The sequence below is a fragment of the Pteropus medius genome, unplaced genomic scaffold (assembly GCF_902729225.1).
Source record: "Pteropus medius unplaced genomic scaffold, Ma_sr-lr_union100, whole genome shotgun sequence".
In the NCBI taxonomy this organism is placed as follows: Eukaryota; Metazoa; Chordata; class Mammalia; order Chiroptera; family Pteropodidae; genus Pteropus; species Pteropus medius.
The window spans coordinates 6,131,888-6,155,242 of NW_024343733.1; the positions used below are offsets into that span (position 1 = coordinate 6,131,888).

The 23,355-nt window shown below is 36.3% G+C and overlaps 1 protein-coding gene across 3 annotated transcripts in view; it reads right to left on the reverse strand.

Moving 5' to 3' along the window:
• Positions 1-23,355, reverse strand: part of SPPL3 (signal peptide peptidase like 3) — a 101,074-nt gene that overhangs the window by 40,648 nt on the left and 37,071 nt on the right. Inside the window, exon 1 of one of the 3 annotated variants that reach the window (XM_039868342.1) lies at positions 6,290-6,339. The exons of the other annotated variants lie outside the window; for them this stretch is intronic. Within the exon in view, the coding sequence (XP_039724276.1) occupies positions 6,290-6,324 (35 nt within the window). The 5' untranslated portion in view covers positions 6,325-6,339. Of the gene's footprint in view, positions 1-6,289; positions 6,340-23,355 lie in introns of those variants that run through there. 3 annotated transcript variants of the gene reach the window in all.

Here is a 23,355-nt window from a genome sequence, read left to right on the forward strand (position 1 = left end):
GTCAGGTTTTGCCAGGTTTTGCTTCCAAATGAGTAACAGAAATAACTCCGGGTTTTTCAGAATTTTGTGTTTGGGGACTGTGGACCTCTGTGATTATCACCATTTCTGAGATGAGGAGCCAGGTACAGTTTTGAACAAGGTGAATCCAACTCCAGAGTCTTCCAAAATGACTTCATCATCTGCCCCAAGCTAGCTGACAAACTCAAGAACTCTCCTATCTTTAATTATACCATCACCAGCCGTTGGATCTTCCCTGGGCAAGCCTTTCCATCTTTCTTGTCTCTAGAAAATTCTCTTTTGGCCTGCCTAGATGAATCTGAAGGCCCAACTTTTATTTTCAAGATTCTAGGTTTTTACATTGTCTTTTTCCTCCAAAAAACTAGAAATATTACTATAAATATCCTATCACAGATAACTGTCTTTCATTTGGCTGATCACTGGCATGTTATAGGTAAATTAGCACTGACAAAGATGACACTGTTTCCAGGCTATTGAAAACTTATCACTTTTCTTCTTTTAATCACCCAATATTTACAGGTTTAAAAGTGGTTTATGTAAAGCCTACATTATACCAGCAGAGAGAGATGAAGGTAATCTCTGGTTGGTTTAATCAACCCAGGGGCAATTCTTCTCTTGGGTCACTTATTAAAAAATTTGTCCAGCCGCAGGGTCTAACCCACGAGCTTTTTTTTTTTTCCCCCTTTGTCAAACGGGTTGCTTTGTCCAATATTTGTTTATGCCCTTGGTCTCCTGAAGTAGGCTCACTTTTCAACTACTTTACAAGCCCATAAAAATAAGCATAAGGCTATTTCAAAAATATCTGAAGGTTTTCACTGCTAATAATGATGGTAAGAAGGCCTTGCCCATATTTCTCTCTAATATGCTCTTTGCTCACACAAAGAACTGAAGATTCATCAGCACTTTAGAAGTACAAAGAAATCCTAGAATTTTACTACAGAAATTAAGGTTTGTGCTCTGGGGTAACAATAGAATAAGGTAGGCAGGGAGGGAAAAGTATCTTAAGGAAAAAAGGGTGGACAGTCTGGCCAATTTTAGGAAATCAAAGCCCAGTGTTTATTTCACAGCCTCTCCCTATCCTACACTTCAGACTCTACTAAAGCCATCAACAGAAACGGATCCTCTCTCAGGCTCTCCTGTTTCCAGTTATTCTGGGCACACTTAAAAACAGGAACTAGTCTCCACTCTAAAATAAAAGAATTCTTACTAAAGTGCAAAAAGAAGCTAAATACACGCATTTGAGACATGCCAAAATCAGGTTAGCCAAATGTACTAAAAACAGACTTGAAGACTTTGCTAAGTGATATATTTGTATAGGTCAGCTGTTGAAATATTTTATATGGTCATTATGAAAACCTAACTTCTTTAACTACATTCCCCTAGGCCTTAACAGAACGAGGACAAAGAGCTACCAGAAATTTCTCTCATATACAAGATTATATTCTGCATCCTAAGATTTTTAGAACCATGCTGGATTTTAGTAACTGCTTTAAAATCAAACATCTATTTCTAGCTGCTTTACCAGCAAGTGCTTATAACACATATCCTGCTAAAAATCATGCCAAACTAAGACACAGAGAGTACTGTTCTATAACGTGTTCTATGTGTCAGCCTTCCAGCTATACAATGAAAGCATTCTTGTCCACCCAACAAACCAAGCAACTACTGTCCAGCCCTGCACAGACATTGCCCTAGACCAGCATTTGGCAAACTTTCTGGTCTTGAGACTATTTACACTCTTAAAACAGAGGACCGACCCCTAAGAGTTTTTGTTCCTTTGGGTTATAACTATGATATTTATATTAGAAATCAAAATATTTATTCACTAATTCATTTAAATACAATAAAACCATTACAATAACTTTTTAAGGAAAAGATAACTATTTTCCAAAATAGAAGAATTTAGTGAGACAAGGGGCATTCTTTTACATTTTAGCAAACCTCTGTTACGTCTGGCTTAAATAAAGATAGCCAGATTCTGATATCTGCTTTTTCAATTCATTCAATCTGTTGCCATATGTGCTTTGGTTGAACTCTACCAGGGGAAAAAAAATATAGCCTTACGCAGATGGGTAGTTGGAGAAAGGAAGGGTATTTTAGTAACCTTTTCAGATAACTGAGGATATTCTTCTTTGATACTACACTAAAATTCAACATGTAATTTCTTGAAAGCCAGTTGCAATGCAGAATCTGAAACTGTATCAGTGATTTTTAAAAACTACATTACATTAAAATCCAATTGACTATGCTATACTTAGAATGGCTCTTTTATCTGTGATTTTGCAATGGCACACACTGATTATTTGGAAGATATTGGTTCACTGAATTATGTAGCTATTCCAGATGTCACATTTCATTATACAATATTTGGAAAATCCACATTTGTTAATATCATTCCTGAGGCTAATGACAACAAATCCAAATTTTCCAAAATTCTAATTTTCACTTTAATTACTCAAATTTTATCATTGGCAAAACATTTTTTCTTGACTGACTTTACTCTTATTTACTCCGTTTTGAGAAACTATCTGCCAAACATCCAAGTGTTAATAACTCTAGTTTGTCCACTAGTCATTCTTCAAGTAAAAATGGTATTCCAAGACAAAAGTAGCTAGTCCAGCTAGCATCTCAAATGACTGCACGAGCGATTTTCTCAAGAAAACCAATGGTACCTTAGCAGGTGCTTAAAGAGAACCTTCCATTTTATCATTAAAATGTGTGCTCAAGGGTTGAGATTTAATAAAATTAATTTTCACTGCTTTTCTAAGTGCAACTGTCCACCCACCCCCACCCCCGCCTTTGAATGGTGGTGAAGAATACAATGATTACTAGAACAGTTTGGTGCCACTGCCTTGATTCAGGTTACAGTACACCCTGCTTTTCACCATAAGAAAATGTCAAAATGAAAAAGCAAATAACTTCAGCAGCATTATGAAAATAGTTTGACTGTGACCCCCTGAAAGGATATGAGGAACCCCCAGGGATCCCCTGGCCACACTTTGAGAACTGCTGCCTTATACATTTACTCATAAGCCCCGGCTATACAAACGGCTAGCATTTTCTTGCATGCAATTCTAACATATCACAAACACTAAGAGGTAATTACGATTTTTTTTGCTATGCAAGATTTTGGGATTCAAATATAATATGAAGAAAATTATTTTTATTCCAGGCCTAAGAAATGCTGCACTCTTTCCCTTCATGGTAGAATATGGTGAAATAGAAATTTTAATTTTTATCTAAAATATTTGTCTAGTAAAATGTCCACAATAACTCTTCTACATTGTCTAAGGGAAAAAACAAATACATAAGCTTAAAAATGGAATAGAGATCTTATCAAATAAAATTTTAACAACAAATTTAATCTTTAGGTATAAGATACAAAATGTGAGACAGAAGGTTACAATCTGGTAAGAAAGACATCATACATACGAGGTGGCAGAATGTAATGTTTTAATAGAGAAATAAAGTGTCACAGAAGTGCTATGGGTTGCCTCATATCAGGAGTGGGCAAATTATGTCTGACTGCTATTCCAAGAAACACAGCCGAGCTCATTCATTCAGGTATTGTCTGTCTACGGCTGCTTCTAATGCTTCAATGGCAAAGCTGAGTAGCTGTGAGAGAGACAATATAGCTCACAAAGCCCAAAATATTTACTATTTAGACCTATACAGAAAAGGTTTGCTGACTTTAGCTGCTGCTACACAAGGGCGCCTGGCCAAGAGGGCCAGCGAGTAATAAAATACAACCTGCCCTTTCCTCCCAGGGATGCCTCTCCATACTAGGCACACAGCTTGGTGAGCAGAGTCTTGTGTCCCAGGGGTGGATGCAGCTACGTGGTAGGAAGGGCACCTTTTCCTTTCACAAAGGTAACATTTATGGCCAGGGAAGCACTATTTCTTATTTTGCACAGAGGGGTATGTGTGTGTATAGGCTGGCAATAGTCATGAACATCTCTGAGTCATCATGAAGATGGGGTGGATTTCTAATATCAAAATATTTTTGGATTAGAAAGGAAGAATCTTCATTCTTTATATCCCTCCATTAGCACCAAATACTTTAGGAAAGAACATATATATGGGATGCACCATATGTTAATACTTTACATTTTACCAAGCAAATTGAGTGAAAAATTAACTACTTCCATCAGCGATAGAAAATCTGATGACGGAGCAAATTCCTATGAAAAGAAGGTATTAAGTTTCCAAAGAAGTAAAGGTGATCTGGAGTCATTTTGTTTTCAGACATATTTTAGTTGCCTATGACAGATAAAAAGAATTGGCAGGGGGGTTGATAAAACAGAAAGAAGACTCCATACTGAAGGCTTCCATGGCAATATGCTTGAATTCTTTCCTGTGAATTACTCTCTTAGATAGGTCATCACATAACAATTTCAAAAGCATGTGCATTTTTTGGTGATTTGAGCATACGACCAGCATAACACAACTGTGACTCCTGTGTTAAAACACCAGCAGCCAGATATAGCCCTATACTGGCTGTACCAGAAATATTTATAAGGCAAGGGAAAAACTAGGCAATTGGTTTCCTCAAAGTAGATATAGGTATAAGCTAGAATAAAGTGCTTTTGCGTATTTTCATTTGACCAAGGGACTCATTTTCAGAAAAGAAAATTATAATGCAGATTTTGAAGACATTTTTGTATCGCTATCCAAGTTTGCTTTAGAACTTAAAATAAATAAATTTCCTTAAAAACTTGCAAAAATTTGTGTTAACATTCTGGTCAGGATTACTGTTTCATAAAGTAACTGCTTCTGAATGTCTAATGTTCTCTCAGGATATATGCCCGTAAAACTTAGGCCTAGGTACACACCTCGAACAATTGAAAGCAGGGACTTGAATAGTTACTTGTATACTTAGGTTCACAGCATTATTCACAACAGACTAATGGTGGAAGCAACCAAATTGTCCATCAATGGATGAATGGATAAACAAAATGTGGTATACACATGAAAATGAATTTTATGCAGCTTTAAAAAAGAAAATTCTGATAGATGTTTACATGAACTCTGAAAACATTATGCTAAATGAAATAAGCCAGACACAAAAGGACAGATAGTGTATGATTTTGCTTATATAAGGGAACTAGAATACGCAACTCATAGAGACAGGAAGTAGAACAGAGATGGCTAAGGCTGGGAGGAGGTGGAATGAGATGTTATTATTTAATGGGTACAAAAGTTTCTGTTTAGGATGATGAAAAAGGTCTGGAAATGGATAGTGGTGATGGCTGCAGAACTTATGTGAATATACTTAATGCCACTGAATTGTATACTTACAAATGGTAAATTTTATGTTTCTTTTACCAGAATAAAAATATTTTTTTTAAACCAAGGGCATTGTTTTTAAAAACATTTAAAAACTGATTTTCACTGCATCAGTCTCATTAAAAGATTATTCTCTGCCATTTAATGCTGATAATAGCTTTAGGAATAATTCTAGAAAAAAGTCTTAAAAGTATCCATACAATCCCTAAATCTGGACTTTAAGAAGAAACTTTCCAATAACTTACAAAAATGGATGCTACAGGTTCACAGTTATTTCCTGGTAGCTAACCTCTCCACAAATCCATTCTGTGGACAAGCAAAAAGGAGTCTGACGATTTAAGCCACAGTGCTTCTATTCTATCAAGATAAACCATAGTAGTTCAAAAGGAATGTCCCAGAACCAGGAAAATTTCTAACACAGACAATTTGAACAACGAATCTCTACTGCCCATGGGGTACATCCACCTGCATAAATTATGGTCACCCCAAATTCAACACATCTAAAACCAAACAGATCATCCCATTATCTTGCAATATTTAATGTCTGCTACAAGTTCTAACTGGTATAACTGCTTCTGGTCACTGTTCCATCCTATCTTATACATCACTGCATACATGACTATATTTAAATTAATACTCTGCTAGGTTCTGGCATTCCAAGATAAAGACCCAGCCCCTACCACCCATCAAGAATGGTCTAATGAAGAGACAAAGAAGTAAACAAGCTACCAAATTAAGCCATGGCATGGACAGGTGTAGGAGTTCAGCTTGGAGGCCTACATGAGAGTGTGGCCTACTAGGAGATTACAAATACTACTCAAGCAGGTTCAGTTGAGCTAAAGAGGAGAGAGCAAGAGACTCAAGAGATGGGAGGGAGAACCATATGTGGGAGAGACAGAGAAGAATGTCAGTGGATGTTGGGTGGGGGCAGTGAAAGGAAGGCCAGAAAAGTTTAATAAGGCTAGGTCATAAAGGGCTATCAAACCTTCTAGAGATTCGGGCTGTATGTGTTGTCTCCATTGGTAATTTCTTGACACAAACTGGCTTCTGTCCTCAATATTCCATGGAACATGTTCTCCCTAAGATCAGCAACAATCTTGTTCTTACTTCATCTGATAAACACTTCAGTCAATATCTACGTAATGTGCCCCCTCTGGCTCCTTGCAGGATCTGACAACAGCGGCCACTTCCTTTTCTTGAAACAATTTTATCCCAGCTTCTACAATATTCTCCTGGATTTCTTCCTATCCCTCTGGCTCTCAATGCTCTTAGTCTCCTCCTCTGGCCATCATGGCTCTGTCTTCAGTTCTCACATGGTCTCTGGGTGATATTGTCCATTGTCACGTCTTCAATTACCATCAATAAAAGCTGATGACTCCCTTCTTTAAGTAATAACGACAGTCCTTTATTGAGTAGTCATGTGCTGTGTTAAGTGCTATACATTATCTCCCTTTTTACAGATGAAGAAACTGAAACATAGCGAGGTGAATCAACCTTTTTCTTTTTACTAGTCATTGCGTTTTGTATAATTCACCCACTATGAAAAGATTTAAAAGAATGTTATAGGAAGAAGCAAGTTGAAGACCAATGTATCACATAATCCCACTTTTTATTAAAAATGGGACTATTTAACATTTCTGTATTTGAATTTTTTAAAAACACAAATTTTTAAAATTTGTGTTTAGGATCCTAGTGGATATGTTAAGAAAAAGACAAAGAATTATTTGTGATTTCTGACTTGGCTATATTTTTTATTTTTAATCAAAAGCTAAAAGCTTATGTTATACAGTTAAATTTAAGATCCCATCTGTAATAGATTTTCAAAGAGTCGAATTTAAAGATAAAGGTTTTCTTAAACTTTTAAAAGCACCCACATTACAATTGTGTATGTACTTTAAGATTGATTGTCTATGGCCATGACACCCTTGAACACACCTGATCTTGTCTGATCTCGGAAGCTAAGTAGAGTTGGGCTTGGTTAGTACTTAAATGGGAGACTACCTAGAAAGACTAGGTGCTGTAGGCGTAAAAAAAAAAAAAAAAAAAAAAAAAAGACTTATTTAGTTACATAATCACATCAAATGAGATCTTGATTCAGTGCTAAACACTACTTGCCGGTAAATGTTATTTTTCTGGTTACTGACATTTTACACATAGGAGACAGGAGCAAACTCCCATACCCTAATTCACTTGAAAAAGCAGCTATAAAAAGTTTAAGTGGCTACTATAACACATTTTTAGAAAGTATATTTGCAGATAGGGCTGAACAAACTCTAAAGGGTAAACAGACCCTTCAGTCCCTTTCCCATAGTATGTCCTTCCCTGTACAACACTACCTTAAATCAGTCACATTTAGTAACACAGGTGGAACATCTTATTTACTAGAGTCTTAAACTCATTTTAAAAAAGACCCAAGGAAAGGGCAGTTTGATCCAGAAAATTTTTCACTGAATTTTAACTTGTTAAATCCAAAATAATAAAGTTTTATTAAAGTAACAATTGAAAAATTGTACTGTAATCAAGCCAATTAGTTATTTAGGTTGAAAAAAAAAAAAAAGACTGTAATACACTGAAAAAGGAGTTGTCAGAAGTCCCCAATTCAGTGAACTGAATTTGCAATAAAATAGACCTGAAATATTCAGGAAAAATATCTTCTGTTACAAAATTTTTGGAAAATCAACCAGGTAGAAATATTCAGTGTAGATGGAAGGGTCAGAAGAGACTGGAATCAGAGACCAAACAGTTCTCTTACAGGCACAGGATGATAAAGCCTAGACTAGTTAAGTGGAAACAGGAGGTAATACAGTTACAAACTGTATTTTGAAAGAACCAATTAGACCTAGTGATACACTTAGCAATGGGAATAAAGGAGGGACAAGGGTCAAAATTTCTACAAGTATGACAAACACTGACCTGACCACTTAGCCTGATGACAATGGTGGTGGGCACCTGACTGGGCACCATAATCCTGACTCAGGCACCTCAATATATGTAGCAGAGGCAGCTGGAAGTCACAACCCAAGGCAGAACCCTCTGGACACAGACCACCTTCACATGGCCCAATGCTTACCTAATCAACAAGCCCAAACAGCACCAGCAAGCAGCAAGACCCAGACATTCCACTTCCCTAATGTGAAACTGAGATGTTCTGCTATCTTTTAACTTTAAAAGCCCTATTTCACTTTTCTTTCCCTTAAATCTCATCTCCCAGAGCCTGGACTCTATGCTGGACTGCCTTGACTCTTAGATAGTAAAATGTTTCCACGCTCAGCATTTAATCTTTGGTTTCATTCTTCCCAAACAGCTGGCACACTGGAAATTAGGAGTTACTACAGGGAGAGCTTACACCTGAGAAAAAAAGATCATTTGAGGATGCCACAAAGAGGAGTTAAATGCTGAGAACATATGCTGAGCAAACTGGGGCAGTGAGATGTTAAGAAATTTGCCCAAAGTTACACAGAGAGAAAGCATCAAAAACAGAATGTGAACATAGTATGACTCCAAAGGTCCACACTTCTAAGCATTATACCATATTACCTCTCAACACAAGCATAAGAGCATGAGAGTTGAGAATGGGCCATTTGCTTTCACCAAGAAAGATTACAGGTGATTTTCTACAGCAGTTTCAATAAAATGATGAGTGAGTAGAGAGAAAATGCAAGTAGTGAGTTCCTATCATTGCCCGAGAAGGCCTAGCACTAGAAAATTGGAATGAAATTAAATAGTAACGTGAAAGATAAACAGGGTGAATTTGTTTATATAAAGAAAGGGGAGAATTACACCGCTCAGAATACAGGAAAAATACAAGTTCTCAGAGAAGGAAAGATTAAGGATAACCAGAGGAGATTTAACAAATTTCAATGATTATGTGGGTAAAATTTTAGCGAACTGAAGTTAGCTTTAAAGAAATAACACCTTCTCTACTGAGACCAGAAAGGTCAGATAAGAAATAAGGGCTGAAGTAGAGATGAGGTTTACGAAAGTACTCATGCCAGAAAGTCTCAATCTTCTCCATAAAATAGGATGCAGAGTTGGTTACTCAGAATGAAGTGAAGAAGGTATGACAGATTCGAAGAAAAGAGCAGGTTTAGAAGCATCTTAAGTTGAAATTTCCTTAAAGCTTGGTTTCAAGAAAAATGAATCATCTACTTTATAAAATTCATGTTACAAAATAATTTATATTGAGTTAATACACAAAAGGGCACACTTGAATTCCTTTTAAAGAATAATGAGTAAGTGCTATGGAAACAGCCAGGCAAAAATGCCAAAGAAAGATATCGAGTTGGATGAAGTAAACTGTGGAAGGTTTCTCAGAAGACTGAAAAATGGGACATATTTCAAGCAGAAGAGATGACATATATAATGGTAAGAAGATGGAAATGCACCAAATTAGCTTGACTTGAGGAGGATAAACACCTAATAAAATGAGAACTGGGTTAATGAAACATGTGGAGTAGACAGAGAAGTGCTTTGTGAGGTGGTATAGTACAGTACTTTTAAGACTGGTTCTGCAGTCAGACATCCTGGGTTCAAATCCTGACTGTCTTTTGCCAACTGTGTAATCATGGGAGAAATTACTTAAACCTTACCAGTTGTCAATGTCATCATTTGTAAAATGAGGATGATAATAACATCTCTCTCACAAAAGTAAGCTCTTAATGAAGTTACCTAGTAGATGGAGTGTTAATAACAAGTTTACTGTTCATGAGAATCACTATGAATTCTTCAGCTAGGGGATGGTGAAATGAGAAGAGTAAGGACAATTATTATAATGACTCTATAGGGGTTAATAGCTAATATTTACTAAAGATTTGGCTTATTCTGAATAATTTTGTTATTTCTAATTACCATCCTAGGAAATAATTAACTTTTATTATCCCTAATTTACATATACAAGGAACAAAAAACTGAAGAGGTGACATATCTTGCTCAACTTTACAAAGTTAGTATGTGACAGAGCCTGGATTCAAATCCAGTTTGAGTCAAGAAGCTCTCAAATTCTCTGTTTACTATGAATAACCACCATTTGGATTTCCCAAGTAAATGATGCCCTCTGTAAGTGAAAATAATCAAGGACTGACTGCAGACACAATTATTTGTCATTTTCCAGCTGATAAATCAAGGTCAGCCCTAGGCCCCCATTTTTTCCAGAGGCCCAAAACTGTGTAAAGTGACTGTAGTGGTTTGGGGCTGCTTTCAGTAGAGAAGTGGGGGAAGAAACGTTAAGGTTGAGGTTAAACTCTTCTGTATCTTCCACTGGAGTATGTGTTCCCATTGGGCTACTTTGTCCCGGCATCCTTCACTTCTACCTGTACTACTACTTTGTAGTGCTAATGTTTTGTTTCAATTTTATTCCCTCCATTTATTCAGTTGGATTTTATCTGAATTACATATTGAGGAAAAGGCATACCTACACTATATAAACATTTGGCATCTATGCTCCCAATTAGGGAGCCCCGAATATGTAAAGCAATTACTAACAGAACTAAAGGGAGAAACAGACTAAAACACTATCATAGTAGGGGACCTAAATACCCCACTGTCAGATATGGACAGATCATGCAAACAAAACATCAATAAGGAAATAACATCCTTAAATGATACATTAGACCAACTGGACATAATTGACATTTACAGAGCCTTCCATCCCAAAACAGCTGCTTATACATTCTTCTCTAGTACACATGGAACATTCTCAAGGATTGTCCACATACTAGGACACAGAGATAGCCTCAACAAAAAAAGGTATAGGAAGGAAAAAGGGAAGATAAATAGGGTGAACAGTGGGAGAGAAATGAGAAAATGATAGAAAACACCAGATGACTCATTTGCTTTTTAAAAAATTTATTAGGGTAACACTGGTTAATAAAATTATATATGTCTCGAGTAAAAAAAAAAAATTTGGCAAACTTCAGTATCACTCAAAAAGAAAAAGAAACCCCTCTTAAACAGCATTTCCCAAAGCAGAAAAAAAAAAAGGTTTAAAATCAATGATTTAAGCTTCCACCTTAAGAAACTAGAAAAAGAGCAAATTAAACTCAAAGCAAGAAGGAAGGAAGGAAATAATACAGAGTAGAAACTGATGAAACTGAAAACTACAAAATTTCTTTCTGTAGAAATCAACAAGTTAATTCTAAAAATTTTATGAAAGAAAGGAACTAGAATAGCCAAATGATACTGGGGGAAACAAAGTAGTAGGATTCACATGAACTGATTTCAGACTCACTATAAAAGTACAGTATTCACAGTGTGGTACTGGTGAAGAATATGCATGCTGTTCTATGAAACAGAATAGATTCCAGAAATCCAAAGTTAAAATCGGTTGATTTTTGACACAGATGCCATGTGGCAAGGAATACTTTTTTTCAACCAATAGTGTCTGAACAACTGGACATCCATATGAAAAACAAAAATATCATACTGTATACAAAAATTAAGCCAAAATGGATTATAAATTGAAATTCATGGATGTGGTTCCATAGTGTAGCAGTTAGCACGTCTGCCTTACATGCAGAAGGTCCTGGGTTCGCTCCCCAGTGGAGCCACGGTCCATGGTCTATGGCCGTGCCACCCTGAACAAGCCCAATGTCCGATCTCGGAAGCTAAGCAGGGTCGGGCTTGGTTAGTACTTGGATGCGAGACCATCTAGGAAGACCAGGTGCTGCAGGCGTAAATAATAATAAATAATAAAAAAATAAAAAATAAACTGAAATTCATAAAGCTTCTAGAAGAAAAGAGAGGAGAAAAATCTTTGTGACATTAAGTTAGATAAAGATTTCCTAAGATACAAAACACAAATCATAAAAGAATAATGGCAAACTGGGCTTCATCAAAATAAAAACTTCTGCTCTTTGAAAGACATTATCAAGAAAATGAAAAGACAAGCCTCATGGACTGGGAGAAAATTCTGCAGATATGTACCAGATAAAGGACTGCTAATCAGAATATGTAAATGACTCTCCCAACTCAGTAAGAAAACAGACAACCCAACATAAAAAAAAAACGAGTGAAAGATCTAAACAGACACTTCACTAAAAAGAAAACACAGGCAAATAAATACATAAAGAGATGCTCGACCATTATTAGTCATCAAGAAAAGTAAAACTAAAATCGATACAACTATATATCTATTAGGATGGTTCAAATTAAGAATCGAACAGTGACTGTAACAGTGCTGATGAGGAAGATGAGCTACTAGAAGTTTCGAATATTGCCAGTGGGAATGCAAATAGTATAGACACTTTAACAACAGTTTGGCAGTTTCATATAAAGTTAAACAAATTACCATAATAAGACCTAAGAAAAATGAGAATATATATCCACACAAAATCCTGAATGTGAATGGTTGCAGCAGCTTTATCTAGATTTGCAAAAAACTGGAACTAATCCCAAAGTCCATCAACAAGTGAATAGATAAACAAATTTTGGTGTCTTTATACTGTGGAGTACTACTCGGCAATAAAAAGATACAAACAGCTGACAGATGGCAATGTGAATGAATCTCAGATGCCTTATGCTAAATGAAAGATCTCATTTATATGACATTCTAGAAAAGGTATAACTAAAGAAAGAAAAAAGGCTCATTGTGGGGGCTGGCACTGGAAAGAAGAGACTGATTACAAAAGAGCATGAGGGAAGTTTTGGCGACAATAAAAATCTATTTCTTGATTATGGTGGTCAGTACAAGACTGTTGTCAAAATTCATAGGACTCTACACCTCAAAAGAGTGAATTTTACTATTTGTAAATTATACCTTAAGAAACGTGATGTTTTACAAAAAGTGGGGGAAAAAAGGGATGTCTGGCTGATGTACTGAGAACAGATTATAGTGAGGGTAAGGCAGAAGCAGAGAAAACAAGATACTGTAGTAATCCAGGCAAAAGACGACAGATGGTGATGACCGGCGCTAGGGTGAAAGTCACGTTAGTGGCGAGAAGTGATCTGATTCTTATTATATTCTGAAGATAAAGTCTACAGAATTTCCGTTCCTGATAGATTGAACATGGAGCATGAAAGAGGAGCCAAGGATGATTACCATGATTTTGGCCTGAGCGACTGGAAAGATGGAGCCACCATCAACTGGGATAGGAAGGCTACAAATGGAGAGTGGTAGGGAGAGAGAGAAAGTGGAGGCGGGAGGAGAGAAAGAAAGAGATGTGTAGGTAGGTAGGCGTGTGTGTGTGTGTGTGTGTGTGTGTGTATGTGGCCTATAAAATGGAGATAATGCTAACATTTATCCACAGTTTTTGTTTTGTAAACATCACTGCATCCCTCCATTTCAACTAGAAGTCCTACCACCCAGACTTTGTTGTGAGCCTAGAAAGAAGCTCCGCCATCATACAGTTCTGCTCATTGTAGCTTGATGAGTCTACCAGCTCTCGCCCCCAAGTTAAGCTTGCTCCTCTTTTACAAAAGGGAAAAACGTATCCATTGTCTATGGCTCCTTTAATTCAGTCCCACTTACACCCCTCTAGAAGAAATTCCTCCATGTTATTACGTCTATATTTTACTCATTATGTCCACTGTTTACCCCACTGTTAAGTGAGGGAGATGTTAGATAGATAGTCTGGGAATTCACGTCTCGGCCACCTATGTCTGATACAGCTTTCCCTTCCTATTAGGGAGTTTATCATTTCCACTGAGTGTGTGCTCACAAAACAAAAACTCCCATATCTTTAAAGCAGTCAGTTTCTCTGAAGTTCTGTAGCTCCTGATCCTTTTGCAAAGGCTCTCTGTTCTCTCCTTCACATTGACTATCATTTTAATCTGAGAGGTGGGAGGAAAGAATATAATAACAAAACAAAAAAGCCACTATGGATTCCCATTGGAAGCTTTTTTTCTCTCAAGAGAGCCGGTCCTGCTTCCTACTGCAGTACTGTCACCTAGAAACCAAAATTCTCAGCTGACATAACATTTCAGGGCTAAACTAATTCCTAGGAAACTACTCAGCACAGTTCAAAACATAAAAACCAGCAGCAACACCTGTCTATATACCACCAACAATCTGAAATCTCAAATTGTAAACTCCTAAAAGTAATTATAGCTTAGTTTTATTGACCATTTATATGTGGGGTGCTGTGTAAGTGCTTTAAGTAAATTAGCCTATTTAATACTCAAAATAACCCTGTGCCAAAGTTGTCATTATTCTTATTCCTATTTTATACATGCAAAGTTAGCATTAAGATAACATTCATAAAAACAGGTGATATATCAACCTTAGAAATAAGCAAGCACCAAGTATCTAAAATTTGGTTTCCAATGACAAATATTTAGGCAGTATACTAAGGAGTATGACATTAATCCCCCCAAAATTATGATTGGTTTTTGCCTTATACTAGTATTTTCTAGCTCTAATATTTAAAAAAAGAAAAAGAAAAATAGAGGTGAGCCCCTCTTTAAAAAATTAGTTATTTGAAAATGTCACATTTATGGAAATAAAAATTCTTTTTATTTGGAAATCTTCATAATCAAGGAGAGAACTCAAGGTTGCCTTCATAGTAATTCCAAGGTCACTATACTCTACAGGCAGCTTCTTTACACACTACAATATCAGGGATCTGAACTGCACAAGAAGACTCTTTAAAAACAGTGCATTAGACAGATGCTTTACTGAGCCCTTCTTAAGTATAAGGGACTGCTTTAGGCACTACATCCGCTCTATGGGGACAGGGTGAAAACCCACAGCTCCTAAGTTCAAAATTACAATCTAAATAGGGAGATAAAATGCATGTAAACAATTCTAACTGGACCAGAAAGAGATATAACTTTCAATAAAAGGAACAGACAGATGGAGGAAGAGACTACTTCCAATTGCAGAGGTCAAATTAGCCTCTTCTGAAGAGGTGATATATGAATTGTTCTGGAAGGATGAGGAGGATCTGGATATGTGGAATCCAGCAGAGAGAAGAACATTCAAAAGCGAAGGGCACAACAGGAACGATGGCATAATGACAAGAAAGTGTGGGGTGTGTTAAGTGATTGAAGCATGGGGGTCAGAAAAGAAATAGAGGAAAACAAGGTTGGCCAGACAGGTTAGGCTAGGCGGTGGTGACAAGCCTTAATAAAAAGAGACCAGGGAGAGAGCCTAGATGGAAACTATTATAATACTCCAGGAAGAATATCTGAATAAATGAAGGCTGATACCAGAAACATTTTAAAGGTAGAACAGTGTTTGGCAGATAACTTGGTATAGCGGAAGAAGAGAGAAATATGAATGAAGCTGGATAAATGAGAGGCTAGTAGTACAATAAAAATATTGAGCAAAGGAGGAGAAACACATGCAAGTAAAGACAGGGAAAAGAGTTGTTTTTCATATACTGAGTTTCAAGGGACAGAGGAATATTTAATTCCTGAGATACACTAGTATTTTTTGTAACTAAGGTGGGGCAAAGGTGGGGCTAGAGCAAGAATTGAGACTTCATCTTACCATATACGTATGGAAGGAGATTTGCATAGATTAGGAATAAACCTGCATCACAGATTAAACATACACTTTCACATACACTCTCCTTTAAACTCAATGAGATAAATAGTACTTATATCACAAGATTACTTATCACCATTTCCTGAAATAATGATAATAAATTCTTCCTAGCTGATGAGTTCAAAGAACTAGTTTTATGTTAATCATAATCTGAGATGCAGAAACAAAAGAAATCTCACCCTAGAGTTGTAAGTCTTCAGTTCATAACAAGCTACCAAGCTAATATGAGAATCCTTCAGTTCATTTTTACTCCTTGTAGCTTCAATCTCTTCAGCACAATCACAATGCTAACCAGTTTCAAGCCATATGCGTCATGGTTAACGAGAGCAATGGAGTGTTGAGAGGAGCTCAATGATCCATGAAGTCTGCTTGGTTGTCTCCAACAGGGGTAGAGGTGGGCTGCAGGGAAGGCTGGCGGGGATTCTGCTTTCTGAAGTACCTTTTGAGAGACTGCTGAGCTCACAGACAGATGGGACATGAACAGCTTCCATGTGAACACCTAACATTCAGGAGGTGGAAAGCAAAAGAGAACGATGGATGCTGCCAAAGGAGTAGAGATGACCGCTAAAAGAAAAGAAGACATTTCCTCCTCACTGTCCAGATACCTCCTTCTGCAATTTTAAATTCATTCTCTTTTTCTATTACAGTAAACAGGGATCAGCTGTGCTAGTCTCACCATTAGTATGAAAAGCACTAAATGAAGGTCTTGAGCTACTCTGGTTTAACCAAAGATCAAAACAATCTTTTGTTTCCCTTTCGTTACTGTGTTCCATTAACGAATAATAGAACAAGTGTTCACAACTGTGTACAAACAGTGTTGGTAAAACATGCCAAAAATATGCAGTACTAAATCTTTCAGATCATTACATGGAACCCGATACATCTTATAAAAGAAGTATAAGCCTCTAATAATCAAAATATGCATTTCAGAATTACAGCACTTTAGAAATGGAAGAGAATCAGTCCACATTTATTTTATAGGGGTGAAAAATGAGGTTTGGGCAGCTTAGCTTATTGTTTCTAATGTTCTCTCCTTATTTTTAACTTCTGTGTCACCACCTTGGTATTATATATCAACTATCTGTGTACATCTCATTTGCCCTGTTACATCACAATCTCCTGGAAAATAAAGGACCTGTTCCAACTTTTCTTTTAATGATGGCTCCTTTAATCCAGTCCCCCACACAGAGAGCACAGAAAATGTCTGTGAAATCAATTATTATTCAGAAAGGAAGGCAGGAAGGAAACTTTCAGCCAAATAAGATATTGTTCTAAAACTCGGAGTGAAGAATTCATTTCTATATTTGAAACCACAACTATACTCAATCATCCTCATGATTTACTAAAGGCTGTCTAAGCACATAGCCTTCTCTGAGCAATAGCTCTCTAGTTATCTCTCATTCCAGAAATTCTATGAAAGCTTATTCCTTACAGTGTAACAGATGATCAAGAATTCTTCCGATGAAGCCCAATGATCCACTCTACGGCCACTCTCAAAAGACAATGAAGAAAGTATCATTTCATAGCTGAAAAAAATCTTAAGAGAAAATACTTTCCTGATTTAGAATTCTTAGCTATGAGTATATCTTTCCTTCTACAACCTTATTCCCTCTTAAAAGATTTTTTCTATGAAGCTGAAGATGTCTTAAAAAACAATATCCTTATGCCTCACCTAAAAAACTTAATGAAAAGAGGATAATCTGTACAGTCTCTCAAAAGTCTGTATTATAGAAATCTGGAACTATATATACAAGCTCCTGCTATTTTAAGATCACAAGAAAACAGTGAGTTGGGGAAAATTTTAAAAGAGAGGTGAATAGTTCCTAACATCTTAACAGCCACTTCAAGCAACTACTTGTTCTGCAAATACCACAGGCCCCATGGGACTCCTTAGGTTTGGTTTGGTTGATAACCTGAACTTTGGCAACTGCCTTGCAAAGAACTGTTCTATTTGAAACAGACATTAACAGCAGAAAACTATGTAATCTTATCATATTCATTGTACTTTTTATGGAATTCAAATTAATTCACATTCCAAAATGAAGTAAGGCAGAAACATTCACCATCATTCCTATGATCTTGTCTAGAACATGGAAAATTGCCTACAAAGCTGGCCACCAACAATGTCACCCACTCCTGCACACACCTGCTGCTCCTCTCACTAAGAGGCGGAGACTATTTTCTCTCTCCCATTTATATTTATGATTGTTCCAACCAATCAACAGATTGCTACACAAGTGAGGCGGTGTCAGTTTTCCGCCTAGGTCAAGAGAGACCTGGTAGCTTCAATTTTTACTTCCTTAAAGCCCTGAGATATCATGTAAGAAAGTCCAGGTTCTACTGACATGTGGAGTGAGGCCCTGTAGGAAAACAAGCTGCATGAGAAAGGTTGTGGGCAGGAGCAAGTAACTGAAAGCCAGCACCAAGGTTCCAGGTATGGGACTGACACCATCCTGGATTCTCCAATCCCAGAAGAGTCCAGCAGATACTACGTGAAAAGACAAAAACACCCAAACTGAGTTCTTCCCCAACTTCAGATCCACAGAATCGTGAGAAAATATAATTTTTCTGAAAGGATAAAATTTAGAAATGGCAGACAGTGGTTGCCAGGGGTTAGGGATGGGAGAGAGGGTAGCAGGTCAGCAGTGAGAGGGAGCTGGGTAGGGGGCATGCTTACGAAATGGCAACATGAGGGGTATCTTTAGTGTTAGTACCGTTCACTGCTTTGACGGCAGTGGTGAATGAATACACAAACATACACAGGTGACAAAATGTATGCACACACACCAACACATACACACAGAATGCAAGTAAACTGGTGAAATCTGAGTAAGATCAGTAGATTGTATCAATGCCAATACCCTGGCTGTGATATTATACTAATTTTGCAAAATTTACCATTGGGAGAAACTGTGCAAAGGGTACACGGGATCTCTCTATATTTTTTTACAACTTCATTATGAATCTACAGTTACCAAATTAAAATGTCAACTAAAAATGGTCAAAGTTACTAAGTTTTGAAGTAGGCTGTTATACAGCTATAGGTAACTAATGCAGAGTAGTCATACTTTAACTTGTTAGCTCAGCTTTTTAAGAAAAGACTAACTGGGTATATAATTGATGTTAACAAGTGCTACTATTAAAAGTATTGTGCATTATTTTTGCCTAGTTTATTTGCATTTGACCAGAGTTCTTGGTGACATGAAATAATTATCCCTTCAACTGATTAGAAAGAAATGGGAGGAGACAAAAGCCAGACATGAAAAAAGTTAATGTCAATGATGCACTTTTCCCACATTTTAACATCTCTAAAATTGGAGTGTATTTTACAATTGGCAGCAATTTTTTTCCCTAGTGGTACAAAAATAACGGTCCATTTTAAATCGATAGATAGTCTTGGATTAGCTGAAATATATTAAAATCCGGGCTCCTTTTAAATCCAAATATATGTTTAGCTGCATTTCAAAACAAAAAGATTTGTTTTCTATAATTCTTTCCTGTATAAGCCACTATTATTGAAGGTTATTATTATTATCATTATTATTATTATTTCATATAGTTAAAGCCTAATCCTAACTAATAGCTATGGCACACAACACTGTTATCCAAACATACTCTATGGAATGTTGGTTTTTCAAAACATCCTTTTCTTGTGGTAAAAGATACTTAAATCAGTAGGAAAAACACTATCTGGCCATTAAAACCTAGATTCCTCAAAATCTACAAAGTCACTTCACCAGAATTGGAAGTTCTAAAAAATAAAAGACAAAAACAACCACAATTCCTTCTATGGGAACTGCGTACAATGTTCCTGAAATGTTACTTAGATGATCTAGATGTTTCAAAATGTTAACTTTAAGTGCTCCATCTTTTCTCAAATTCTATCCTAGCTGATATAAAATTATTGTAACAGCTGATATGTACTTTGACTAGTAAATTTTAGAGAAAGAATAAGAATTGGTTAATAATTTAAGACAACACGAGCAAGGACTTCAGCTCTTTTTACAATTAACACGAGAGACTAGTATTAAGAATCACTAAGTAACTCAGCAAATGTCTTCAGAAATCGAGGATTTGAACAAAGTATCACTATAGTTGCTTTCTCAGAAGTAGCAGTAAATCAAGTATCATTTATTATTGAGTTGGAACATTATTAGTGGTTTTAATCAGATTATTTAAATTTACTCAATTAGACTCTTACATAATCCTAATTTAGTCACTCTAAGGAGAAATCATTCCTAATTCTTCACTCCATCCCTTATTAGAATTACACACCATGTTCACTGCTGTGTAACTTTGCAATGCTTCCCATTTGTGGGAGTAAAGTATTCCCTGGCCCCACTGACATTAGGTTTAGCCATATAATTTACTTTGGCTAATAAAACTACAGGAAGTATCAGTGCAGCCAAAAAAAATAAAAAAATAAAAAACAGACTAACAACAATACAAGTTATTAAACCAAATAAAATTCATATGATACATAGAAACACTTAACACTTATCTGCATTTTTCTCATTGATGTTAAAACCACCCTATTTATTCCTTTGCTCTGTTATTTATTAGAATTAGCGGGAAGTCACATAGAGATGCTGCTTTAGACAAAACTCAAGTTACACTGGTCACTGAAAATCCCACTCTTGTATCAAGAAAGACTATCACTGAGCAAAAACCCAAAACACTCCGACATGGTGACTATGAACGCAGCCCACACATTTTTTAAAATAAAAGAACCATTTTTGTGTAACAACACTATAGCATACTTTACCAAAACAAATACTTAAGAATAAAAAGGCAGAGACATATAAAGGATTCTCAGGAAAGGCTAGAAAATGAAAAGGGTTGGTCTTATGAGAAAAGATAAGCTTTCTGAATTCAGTAGGTTATCAGATACAGACTCAAGTGCAGTGAAATATGTATTTTTTTCTATCAGCACATACATACTTCCTCCCTTTCCTAGGAGAACCCTAACTTGGATGGTACGCATTTCCAGCTCTATCTTATCCTAAATCCTGACCAAATATGAGCATACAACCCAAGGCAGATTAATCAGGGCCAATAAAATTTGATTGGGACTTCTGTTTAAGCCATCAGGGAACAGTGCCCTAGTCAGAGAGGAAGATCAAGTCTTGCCTGAAACCAGTGCTATCTGGACTTTTCAGTACTAAAAAAGCCTCATTATTGCTTAGAAGCTATTAGACTTTCTTTTCTTAATTTGCATCCAAACATTCAACTGATAAAATTTTTAGAGTAATCAAGATGGAGCAAAAGTGAAATCAGAATTAGAAGTATTACCGAAATAGGCTACAGCCCTCTCTGGTGTAGCCTGTTTCTCTCTTGAAATGTACTTCAATAAATCTTACTTTTCCTAAAAGAAAAAAGTATTATCAAAATACATAGCCATCCTTCCAAGAAAATGGGCAGACTCAAAAGAGCCGATGAGATTTCCTCAATCCACATTAAATATAAAAGTCTCTTTAAATAACCAAAGATGAAAAATGGCGTAATATCCCTAGCTCTGTGGCTAAATTAATTTTTCAGTATGGAGATACATCTGACACGTTCTATTCACTGGACTAGTCAACACTGTATTATTTAAGAAACAATAAGATAAACTGTAAAATAAAGCACTTCTATTCCTAGGTATATACTCAAGAGAATTAAAAACACAGGCTCACACACACATAAAACATGTACATACATGTTCACAGCAGCATTATTCATAACACAAAACTAGAAACAATCCAATGCCCACCACTGAGGCATAAACAAACAAACTGTGGTCTATCTACGTAACGGACTATTTGTGGCCATCAAAAGGAAGTACTGACACATGCTACAACATGGATAAACCTTGAAAATATGCTAAGAAGTGAGACACACAAAGCCACACATTTTATGATTGATTACATTTATACGACATGTCAGAAAAGGCAAATCAATAGAAACAGAAATTAGATTAGTGGCTGCTTAGGGCTAGGGGGTAGGGGAATAAAGAGTGACTGCTAGTGCTTATGAGTTTGGGGAAGGGGTTAGATAGTGAAGATGGTTGCACAACCAAAAACCACAGAACTGTATACTATGAAAGAATGAATTTTACAGTACATTCATTATACCTCAAAGTTGTTCCTTAAAAAGTTTTAAACTGTTCAAATCTTTATTATTCACTGGTTTTCTTTGCTATGCACTTTTAAGTGAAAAGAATAGATTACATATACGCAAAACGTGAGGGTTGTCTTCTCCCCTGACTTCACTATATAGATTCCTGAAACTTTCTTGTTGTAGGAGGATGAGGAACAAAAGGCCAAGTTACATACTTTCCTTAAAAGAAAAAAAAAAACTGCCTCAGTTTGTCCATTCACGTGAATTAGGTGAAATTACCTGACTGTATAAATCAGAAGTTCTGGAATATGAAACAAAATGTGTTAACTGGGCAAGTCCCAGTCTATGCTTTATACAATTAGCCCAATGTTACAAAAACAAGTATCCGTTGTTATCTAAATCTATTCAGTTTCTGAGTTTGGAAAGTGAAAGGTCAGACATGAGTGATAACTAAATTTGCCTTTCGTCAGAGAGTCTCAGTATATGACTACCTAACAATTAAAACTTCTTTCTTCAAAGCATAATACCTTCTGCTTTTATTACTAATCAATAGCTTGAATCACAGAACTACTGGCTTGCACATTTAAACATGCACCAATATTATTAGACATTTAAGGCAAACTATGACAACAACTAATACACTTTAAGCTTCTATCATGCCCTAGTACTAGCTTACTATCTGGAATTGTATATCTAAGGATCTTCAGGCTGAATTAATCTGATCACCAACATAGACTATCTGCATCTCCTCTGCTAGACTATTTTAGTTTAGCTAGAAAATAAAGCGCAGCTACTATGATGGCAAAAAAAAAAAAAAAAAGAAGTGCTCAATGTTTGAAATCATGGGTCAGAAGCACACATAGGAAATTGAAACTTTTTAGTAAGAGAGAAAATAGCCATAAAAGTCCACTGATGATCTACTTGATTGATAAAAGTAACAATGCCAACAAGACACCATAAAGTTAAAGACATATAGAAACAAATTTCAGAAACTTTTATTCCTCAACCTCAGATAGTGGCAGGACATTATATTATACACCAAGAAGCTATTAGAAAAGCAGGTTTCGAGAAAATACAGAAGACAAAGCTTTAGCAAACATTCGGTTAATGGAAAAACATCAAGAAAGCATTTTTTTAATGCAGAAAAAAACCCAAAAAACACCTGATCAGTGATTTGGAAGCTGCAGGAGGCAGTAAACACACACACACACACATACACAACTTCAACTATGCATTTTGCACTATTTCTAGCTTGAAATATATTAAATTATTGCCCTCAACAGAGTGAGTTACTTAGCACATCCCTAGGAGTGCAGCTACATGAAGGATCACTATGCCTATGCTCCATTCAATAGCATTCACATAGCGACAGATCACAGTTCTAATGATATATACTTGGGTCTACAGTTAGGAAATACACATAAATTATATAGTGACGTTTTCGTAAATTTGCATTAGGAACATAGTAC